The sequence below is a fragment of the Aplidium turbinatum genome, chromosome 14 (genome assembly GCF_918807975.1).
Source record: "Aplidium turbinatum chromosome 14, kaAplTurb1.1, whole genome shotgun sequence".
NCBI lineage: Eukaryota > Metazoa > Chordata > Ascidiacea > Aplousobranchia > Polyclinidae > Aplidium > Aplidium turbinatum.
The window spans coordinates 18,249,103-18,260,166 of NC_137485.1; the positions used below are offsets into that span (position 1 = coordinate 18,249,103).

Genomic DNA, 11,064 nt, shown 5'->3' on the forward strand with positions numbered 1-11,064 from the left:
CCACTGGTTTAGATAACTGTTCGAACAACTTCTATCGTACGTGGACGTTCGTGCTCCACCGCTGGTGACATTGTCGCAATAGATTATGCAGCCTAACACTTTTTGAGAGTGTCTGACATGATCTTCCTCAAAGCAGCGTTGAAAAACTTGTGTAGTCACATGCAACATGAAATTTGCATTGAACCCAATGCATCACGTCCAATAAAAAATAAAAAAAAGAACACGATAAATCTACGCCAAAGACACTGATAGTAATTTAACAATCAGCAGACTGGTACACATAAGGTTTGTATTGCACATTAGCACAACGTTACATAAGCTTTCACATAAACATATAAGAAGACATATTGATGATTTATAAAGAAGAAATATTGATGATGAAAGTGTCTAGTGCTGATGTGTTGTCACTTTCTGGGGCGAGATATGACCAAGAGTCATAACCGTGTCGCAAGATTTTGGTAGAAAAAAAATAATTAAAACGTTGAAAACTTAAACATGAAAACAAAAAAATACCTATCTCTTCAATCTTGTACTTGATTGGTCGATATACGAAGAAAAAAAGAATCCAGTAATGTACATAACTGACTAATGAGAGTCAAATTAAAAAACGAATTATCAGCAATCTCTCAAGACGTGTTCCTATATTCGTGACATGTTTTCTGTGAACCAATATCTCAAACTTGTATTTTGGATCCATCTCATATAATTTTCTGTCCTAGCACGAAAATCTTCACTTTTTTCATTTTTCCAAAAAAAATAGAACATATTTAATAAAACTTTTCTTTGAAAAACACCAAACTTTTATCGACATTTATAATAGGCATTAAGCAATGTTTTGTATAAGATAGAATTTCGTAACAAAACTTGCTCTCTTTTTTTATCTGTGACGTCAAACGCCACTGAAGTCAGACACCAAGGCAAGGTCAAGCACAAGAACTTCACTGTATTGATGAAAAGATTAATTTTGAAACAGAAACCCACTGTTTGCAGTTATCGAAGCTTCACGTGGCATCTCCAACTTTTTAAAGTTTAAATTAGATTGACGTCAACGTTATTTTTTAAAGTATAGAGCTACATATCTTCAGATGTCGCCAAGTTTTTATATTGACTTTGAAAAAACTAAATAGTTTTATAATTTTCAAAATTTAAAAAGCAAAACTTTCCATAACAATTCTTATAACCTACTTTCACACTAACATGCGTATTATGGGGTAAAAATATGTTGTGAGACAAGAAAATAAACTTCTTACAATTTTGAAGCCTTTTTTTCATTCTATGAGGTAGCGACACAGAACGTCGCAGAAAACATAAAGCAAGTAAGTCACGAAACTGAATGAATTAAACATAAACCAGCTGCTGCATATAAACACAATACTACACATAAAAAATACCATAAACGAACTTAATTGTAAAAATACAAAAATCAATCGCAATTTTATATGATTGTCGCTAGGCCAAATTAGCTCATTTCACTGTAATTTGACCTTTTTGACTCCGATTTGTGAAATTATTGTTACGTGAACACATATAGTAATAAACGCCTTTCTTAAACTTAGCAACAAAACCCGAAAACGAGGCTGGAGCATTGTTCAACTGGTCTTGCATGGCTTCTTTGGACTGGATCGAATAATCTCCACAACCATCAGCGTCTGTGGCGCAACTGACAAAAAAGTGTGAATGGAAAATTAAAAACTTTTCTAATGTAAAGAGCAGGCAAGTGCAGTACGTCGTGTATAGCTTACGAGTTTTAGATGTTCTGTTAAATTTTCATGTGCAGTGAGTAAAATAGCTACGGAAATTTTCACTGTTTTAAAATTAAATTTTGTTTTTTAACTGCAGCACCTTCTAAACCACTTCTCGCTAAATAAGCGCACTACGCCATTACGATAAAAAACAAAACATACAAAAAGCATAAATCAAGACAAGCTTTACTTTCTCGTAGATGTAAACAACGTAATCTAACATCAAGAATGTTAAAAGCCTGTGACCAATAGCAAGTACTCACTGGAAATAATTGGATGAAGCCAGTTGGATAGCGTGATTAACCTCACGTTGCTCCACTGTGCTGCCATATATCTGACCCAGACTGTTCCACACGACTTCCATATCTGTGGGCATTTTATGAACGTGTTAATAATTTGTACAAATACAGAGAACTGTAAATAATTCTGGGAAATAACTGGCTTAATTTTAAACCTTCGCCCAATAAAAAAAAAAGACAAAGTGAACTGCAGATGTAATTTAAACTTAAAATTCTAAAGCACTCACTTTTATGCAGGGTGCAGTTCTCATATGGACTGGGGTAGTTTTCACCAGGGGCACGGATTTCTACAATGTTGTTCCGGTCCGTTCCCCCTGTTCCTTCTCCCGCGCTTCCGGTGGCTCCATCTCCTCCTGGAGCATCTGGAAGATGATAAGACGTCAATTTACAGTAAATTAACCTAATTGTTTTCAAATGTACCAACGATAGGAAAACGTTTGATTTCTTTGTTTTGGTCGATTTCTTTAGAAACTGTGCCTATCCTATTGAACTAAGCCTTGTTAGAGATTAACAAAACACACCAACGTATCTCTACCGAGAATTGATCTAGGTGGCATTCTTGTAAAGTATTTTATCCAGATAAACAAATACAAAGACGAAGAATTTCTTTTCATATTGTTGGGTCACTAAGCTTCCGTGATAAAAAATAAAAGTTATTTGAAGACTTCATTTGGTTGAGATTCGCTTTTACAATAAAAATATATCGAACCAACCCAGTGGCAGGCTACACACTTGTACAAATTTAGACAAACATTTACACCAACAAACACAACTAATTTGTTCCTCTTTCATACTCACCGTTGTCGTGTGTATTAGAACCTGTCCACTGTATATGAACAAGATCACTTTCGCTCAAGGTCAGCCGGTTGGGGACAAAGTCGTACTCCACGGCAGGATAGACTTGCACTATGTTTCCTCGCTTACCGCGGACATTCAGGTTTTTAACCGTAGCATCGTCCTCAATGGCTGCAGCAGATAGTTCGTTGAGACATATTACATGGGACGATTAAATGCTTCAAAGTTTAAACCGTTTTTAAATTTAAGTTGCAGTAATAGTTTACAAAATAAATTGTTTAAAAACCATTTCTCGCTGAGTAGTTTTAGGTTGTATAATGAACAGTTAAGAAAATAGTGCGCTAGGTTTAGTTTGTTGAGAAGGAGCGATCTTCCTGGCGTCAGCACTACCTGACTACTCACCATAGCACAGCGAGCTAACAGACAATTAAATCAAAACATCAGCCGGCCATATTACAAATTGTGCACATGATCCTGGTCAAACGTGGCAACTAAAAAACTTTTCAATGTAACAACTGAAGATGCACTGAGCAAAATGTTATACCTCCGCTCCTTGAGGCCAGAAAAAAGACATGACTTCTGTCTTGGAAGGTCCGTCCTGTCTGGTCAGTGTTGATCGCCAGTTGCAGCAGCTGTCCATCTGCTCCAATGTCCACCAATGGATTTTTCTCGATCGGCGAGCGTTGTGTTACAACGTTGTTTGTTCTGGAACGTATTAAAACTTGTATTCTAATTTACTGTATATTTAGTTTTAATTTAAATAAACAAAAAATACTATAAACACCTCAAAAACAATTGCTCAATGCCAAGCAAAGCGAATTATATCAAATATAGTTACAATTTAGGAAAAAAATCTTAACAGACTGCTAACTACTTCCACATTATTGGGAAGATGAGAAGGTGCTTATTCAAATAGAATAATTTTAGTTTACAGTACCGTAGGCTACTTCGATATTACTGTAATTAACTTGTCACTGATTGAATGCTTCACTGAAAAGTTTGCTAAATAGTTAAAGCAGAGAGTTGAACATCATAGTTTCGTCGCGAGCTTATTCTAAAAACGTGAAGAACGATGCTTTCCATCACCCCAAAGCAGAAACCTTCACACAAACTAGCCTACCCTGGCAGAGAGCTAATGGTTGTGAATCAATTTCAGTTAATCCAAAATGACTAAAACTTGCACATTCACAAGAACAACTTACTTCTGTTGACTATTTCTGTAGTCTGTGTTGTAAGGATCATAGTCATCAGTTGAAATGTTGTATCTGAATCATGATTTGCTTTTCATTAAAACATTGAACTTGAAGCCGTTCTCCCAAAGCAACAATATTAGTTAGCGTTAGCACGCTTTAAACTGCTTAAAGCAGCATACATAATGTAAAATAACAACGAATTTCTTAATAACGCTAAAGCCCATCTACCGCAGATAGAGATGGCTCTTGGGCATTGTAGACAGTTTTAGAATAAATTCATGTAGGTGAGCTCGAATACATTTTCATTGTTTACCTCCCAATGATATTTTCTTAAGGGAAAATTGATGCCATAAAGATAAAGATCACCTCATTCTCAAAACGCATCTTTTCTTGTTTCCGCTTGGAAAATAAGGTAAGATCCAGGTGTAGTTGAGTGGGGTTAAATCTCTTCCGTTGCCAAGGTGATTTGATCGAGACCAGTCCGCAGCCTGAAAAGAAAAATTTTTCAAAAAAACTATTGGAGGTATCATTTACTAAGTTCCATTTAAGATAGGGGATCTCCTGACTACGAAGCAGTAGGCCAGCCATTACGCAGGCCAGCCATTACGAAGCAGCAGGCCATATAGAGTGAACATAAACTATAAACAACGAAAGTTCACTTTAATATATTATGTTAAATGCCGTGTGGTTGCTTAGTTTTATCTGTCTATGGTTGAAGAAAGTCACATCTTCACCAAAATTGTAAAATCTATTAGAACTATTTTTTCTTAGCATGATTGTAGAACTAAGTCACGATTTTTTTTCAAAAACTGGCAGAAGCCTTATTTTTGCTGTTAATGTGTGGGAAAAAGTATACAGAATTATTTAGAATTGAATAGTGCCATGTGTAGGATGATGTGTGGTGATGGTGAGGACCACTACCTGGCAGAATAAAGGCTAAGCTTGCCCGCTAGAAGTCAGCATGGAGAAATCTGCAGTGGGAACCAGAATTCCCATCAGGGTTGAAAAAGGGAAGTGTTTCGCGCTTTTGGTTTTAGAGTATATTCTTTCTTGCTTAAAACAGCAAAAAAGTAAGACAAAATGTTGTCGACACGCAATAATGAAACAAACTAAAAGCAGCTATAAGTGTTTTGTAGAGTGATAAAAATAAACTATAACATTGTGATAATGAACCTTGCAGTCCACAGGTGGTGGCACAATAAAACAAGTGTCTTCAATGGTTTCGTGGTTCACAATCCTCTGCACGTCATAAGGCTTGCCCCACATGTATTGCACTCTGCTGTTCACGTTCTGTGCTAAGCACTGCAAACAAGTAAGAGTATGATGCTTATCATCATCATTATGCATCTTCCTCCTATTGAGGATTGGATACAATGCGCCTTGTTGATGCTCAAACAAGTAAATAGCAATCACACTTTCAAACTGTTCTTGAAAGTCATAGAAGTTTAACAAGGCGGTTTCACAACGATGAAAACTCAAAATAAGGGCCACTAGACCAGATAATAAAGTTAACAGATAGAAGTTTTGATTTCTGCAGGAGTTTCTCTTGCCAGGCTGCACCAAAGGGAGAGTTTGTCAAAAGCACACACACCAAGATTTAAACCAAAAGTCGTTGATCTAGCCAAATTTATGTACACAGATACACCACAAAATCTAACTCAAATCAACACATTCTACAGGCTACAATAGTTACTGCTTTTCAACAGCTAAGCGAGTGGCCAACTATTAGTTTTGACACGCGGCTGTAGTAAATGTCTATATGTTAATGCGGAACAGAGCAAATCCTAGGCTCTTGATCAAGCTACACACACTTAAGCGAAGACAGGAGGTTAGATCTGAACTCACTTCCTGTTCAGTGCTGTGTTGTAAAGCCAGTTCAATGTAGTTGTTGTAATCGATCCATTCAGCTCCCTCTTTAAGGGCACAATCAGCCGGGTTGTTTATAGCAGACCAATGCTTTCTTCCGCCAGAAGAAAATGACTCTACACACTCACCATACACGCGTTGGTTGAAGCTGTTTTCTCTGTAGTAACTAGACGTAATAAAACTTGTTACAAGGAAAAAATAAGAGTTAGCAGTTAGTTGGTTAGTTTACATGCAGTTTTCTGTTCTTTGTTCCCCGTATTGCGAGGGTTGGACGTAAAAAAAGTTCAAAGTCTTCCTCCGTCCGAACTATTATCACTCTCCTCTAATCAACGAAAGTTGCTCAAAACGTTGTCAAAGCTAAATGTTCGAAATGTCGGTACCTTAATTTTAATTTAATTGTTTTGAATTATAAACAAAAGACTATTAATGCAATTTTGGTAGAGAGGTGATTTTCTTTAACCATAGACAGATAATCTGTCTATACCTTATAGGATATCTGTCTATGATTAAAGACTATTAACTCCAACAAACATTATTTGACTTAAACAAGGAGGACTTTCAAAGTAAACAAATGCTTAAAAAACGACTAACAAAGGCAGAGTTTGTTAACATTGCAGTTCAGACAGGCTAACAGACCGCATTTCATGTCGTGTAAAAAATTCCTTTTACAAGAAAATACTACAATATTTAAAAATAATATTTCCAAAGCAACAACAAAGCTTAAAAATAACATAAAATTCGATTACAACTTAGTTTTATTAGAACAGAACCATGGCAACAGAATAAAACTTACTCGCAGCTGGACTCATTGTGGGATAACACCGCAATGTCCACCCACGGCGTTGGGTGAAAATATGGGTAGTAGTCTCTTTCTTCAGGGCATTCGTATCCCCGGCGATTTTCGGCGGGGTTTTGTCGTGTGAAGATAGCAGACGAAACTCCAAATTTATTCGAATTTAGATTTCGATCAGCAACGAACAGTCCTAGCACGTTTGAAAATATTTTACCTGCTTTTAGTTTAGAAAAATGTAAATAAAATCAATGTTTTCAATGTAGGCCTACCCTAAAAAACTTGTAATTGTGAAGTAGGCTAGCATGTAGGCTAAAACAACAATACAGTATATTAAATAAAATTAGTATGTTTGTTAAAGAGAGCATATCCCACATAATCTACATATACTGTACTGTACAATAAACTCAAAAGGTTGGGCACAAAAAAAACATTTTATCAAAAATAATAGTCATGTAGTTGTAGGCCATGGTATGGAGTTAGTAAAGCAATCCCTGAGTTATTTTTTGCGTATGAATGCGGCCTAAGACTTAGAAATCAAAAGCTCAATTTTAAATACCTAAGTTTCGTTTCCTCCTGTAGCAGGAATCATACCATTCCCAAGATTCGTGGAGTCCTTTGAGACTATCCACACTACCGTTCCTGCGATCTTCAGCAGTGGATTGTAATTCTTCTTCTTCATTCGGCTTGGTGTATTGTTGCGTGCCAGTTTGTATCCCATTTCGAAGAGTAATGCTGTTTTTTGCTAAAATAATAATAATTTATTTCAAATGGAATAATCGTGCATGGCCTGCCAGTTGCGGTGCATTGTAACTCATTCATGGATGCAGAAAGAATTACGCTGAAACTTCTAAAACTTGTTCCAGAGTTTCTTATGTTTGTAAAGGGTTTGAACTGCCAAGGTGGCAGTGTGAAGTGTTAACTTGCACTTAGACTAAAAATTTTGAAACGCTTTTCACTGGAGAAACTTTTCATCGTTGCAAGCACCACTGAAACTTTTTAGCGTATTTTTGTTGCTGATATACCGATAAAACTAGCAATGCACAAAAGATTAAACAAGGATAGGCCTAATTCAATTATGGTTGGAAATATATTTCCTTCCTTGTCGATTAAATCATTGTTTTGGAATCAAGTATCAATTTCAAATTTGATCTAGCCCCCGGAAAGCATTTTGCTTGAGCCTAATCTACAAGTTCAGTTGTGGCTCTATATAGTTGTAAATAATCAAAGATAAAAATCACTCACGACTAGGATCAACTGTGTCATCCTGGCACATATATTGTAAAACCAAATTGCAATTCAGTTTATGAGGAGAAGTATTTTCATCGCCACCACAGCCGTGCTGATTGGTCCATTCCACCACAAGCTCACTTGTTCCAACCAATCCGCTTTGAAAGTAACTCTGAAACATGAACTTACTTTGTAATATACAAACCATAATTGTACCACAAGCAAATCAAACAGAATACCACAATAGAATTTAACATTATTATATTCAGATAAACTAAAATGTAATAAGAAACCGTAGGCCATGGAGAAAATGTTTTGAACATTTTAGCTGCAGCACGACGCTGTGCTCTAGTTAAGTAATAAATCACAGTGCATCTGCATAATAGCACTCATAGTATAGGCTACGTCATTACCATTCGATATTGCTGCCCCTCTTCAGTGGATGTTGTACTTTGTGAATCTCCAACATTATAACCTCCTCGTGCGTTGTTCTGTGTCAAACATATGAATGTCACATGACAATAAAAACAAGTCCGCCGAGGTTAAAAATAAAAACAGAACAGCAGATCTCCAAGGGCAGAAGACAAACTCAACTTTTCGCAAGCAAAATGTAACAAGCAGACAAGTAAGTTAACATTACTATTGGAATTAACGGAATCAATAAATTTAATTTAAATTATCATTCCATAAATTAAACCTGCTTGTTGAAGTCGAAATTACCTGGGAATCGAACATGCGATTTCCGTTACTTCTCGTGGCTGTGTCTTCATTCAGTCTGTTGTTACTACCTCGTGGATTGTGCAAGTACAAATCAGCCAGGCACGTACCGATCACCATAAACACAATTGTAAAGACAGAAACTTGCATTGTTTTTGAACAGTATATCTTGTGTTCAGTTCATTCTAATTACAACACAAAGATTTTAAACTGTTAAAAGCGTGTATAAATTTAGCAATTAAACAAATATATTGAAGTAGGCGATGGGAGAAAGAGTAATGGAGAAAAACAAAATGGGAAAGGGAAAACCATAGTTGCGTCGAAGTATAAATTCTCAAGAAAAATGGACAATATAGCCTACCCTACAAGTTACACTCAGGAGAGGCAAAGATTCGAGTAGAGGTTTTTCCTCAAGGAAATTTAAAGAAATTTAGGTCGTCGCTTTTTTAAGTAGTTTGAGTAGCTTTTCTATATATCTTTGGCTTCAATGGCAATTATAATGCACGCTTGATCTTTGGTCATGACTGGTAAAGCAAGTCACGCAACTTAACACGTCATTTCGATTCCTTTAAATTCTCTAATCAGTATCACCAATGGTACGTCGGCTGCATAGTCGAGTGGTGAGAGCCCTGCCCCTGGTACGCACTCGAATGGGCGCCGGCTCTCGACACCGCTCAAGAGCATGCAGCAATGTCTTTGGCAGGACATCGTCGTCGACTTCAGTTCGTGTCCGACCATTGGTTTTGTCTTCAAGTTGTCGGATGTAAACAAGGCAAAAAAACTAATAGCATGGAAGTTAAACCACACTACTTGCTTTATCCGCTGGTTAGGACATTAGGTCACCATCCTGGTAAGTTGATGCGTTAGAGCGAGCGAGAAAATTCATATGCGTCAGAAAAATTACTTTTTTTGTGTGTTACGGGCGGCACTTGACCAATGGGTGCACCACTTGAGGCACCTCTATGAGGTTGAGGATCCGATACGCCTCCCTTTTATGGATCCGCTACTATGGGGGCAATTATCGTAAGCCAACAAAAGAAATATTTTGTGTAGGAAAGATTAATTGAATAACTGGCTACGCGAAATGCAACCTGCGTAATGTTATGTTTCCCTGAACTAAATCAGTGACCTGGAACGTATGCTAATGCAACTGCCTCGCTTCAACAATGTTTACATTTCGTGTAACAATTTGAGTAAGTGGTCAAAACTAAAAATTTTAACTTAAATTTTAAAATTTGGAATGGATAGATACTTGAAACCAGCAGTGGTGCACTGGTAGGCTATGGGTGACCATAAAAGCTGACAAACACCTTCCCAGCTCAAAACTAACGTAAATTTATCTTTTTTTCCTTCGCTTGTCTGTATAAAATAGCATCCATGGTGAGCCCATTGTATTGATGCAAAAAACGTGACTTGACAAACTCTGAAGCTTTTTCGCTGAGCTAGCTGAAAGTAGGCTATTATTATGTGAATATGTGGTTTGGCAATGACAGGCTGTGGAAAATGATAATTCACCTCAGTATGTACGTCGTGTGACGTCTTTGACATACCGTTTAAACCAGCAAAGTAAAAGTTTTTCAACTGTGAAATTTTTTCCCTCATGTTTCATTGTTTCGAAGAAATTTCAAGCTTTGACTACTCACTACTCAGTTTAGCTAAGATATCTTGGTATAAATCAGCCATTGAGTCTTAGACTGGCAATACATCCAACTGTCAGCTTCTAATGATAGATCAGGCCCAGGGCACCATAGGCAGTTTTTTCGTTTGTCGATTGCACTTGCCTGACTGCAACAAGCCTATGATCAAAGTAAGTACTGACAGTACAAAATCAAAATTTAACTGTGCAAACACGCAGAAAGAAGGATGTAAACACCACGAGGCTACAAACTGCTTTCAGTCAAGCACTTAAACTAGCCAGCAAATGTCAAAGCGACCAGAAATTGACTCTACTTTATTGATCATCTACCTGCTGGTTTTGATGTACCCTCCGGCAGTGCTGATAGCTTCTCAGCCCAGTTGAGCCTTTTGCCTTTGAGTTTTCATTCAGCGTCACTCCGCAATTATATTATCATGTGACGATGACGTATGGCAAAGGCAGAGTAGTCACACCGAGCATGGTTTGTGTGCGAAGTCACATTGAATGGTCGCCTGTTCGATTTTCTCACCAAATATTTCAGTCTACAATAGCAGAATCAGCATCAAGTTCTGTTTTTTTTTTGCAAGTTGCTGTAGAATAGTGTTGCTACGTGGTTCGAAACGCTGTTTGATAAAAGAGAAGAGAACTTTACTGAGCAAAGCGTCATAAACTAAAAACTAGGTAGAAGCATGTGATGTTAACAGCGGATATTTATATTGCAAGTTTTCGGTTTTAAAAACTTGGCAGGAGGTTAAAACTATACTGGCGCAGTGATACTTCATTCATTGATTTGATT

At 37.0% G+C, this 11,064-nt stretch overlaps 1 protein-coding gene across 1 annotated transcript; it reads right to left on the minus strand.

The window, feature by feature from the left end:
• Positions 1–277: 277 nt before the first annotated feature.
• On the minus strand, positions 278–10,659 carry LOC145783059 (protein DD3-3-like). Its single transcript, XM_082594828.1, has 15 exons — positions 10,599–10,659; positions 8,636–8,817; positions 8,329–8,406; positions 7,931–8,087; positions 7,245–7,430; positions 6,689–6,878; positions 5,875–6,061; positions 5,203–5,331; positions 4,396–4,517; positions 4,039–4,101; positions 3,381–3,541; positions 2,840–3,007; positions 2,269–2,403; positions 2,006–2,108; positions 278–1,660 (listed from the first exon to the last, which is right to left on the minus strand). Exons 2-15 carry the CDS (start codon positions 8,780–8,782, stop codon positions 1,465–1,467), a joined length of 2,022 nt encoding a protein of 673 aa, XP_082450954.1. The 5' UTR covers positions 8,783–8,817; positions 10,599–10,659; the 3' UTR covers positions 278–1,464.
• Positions 10,660–11,064: the final 405 nt, after the last annotated feature.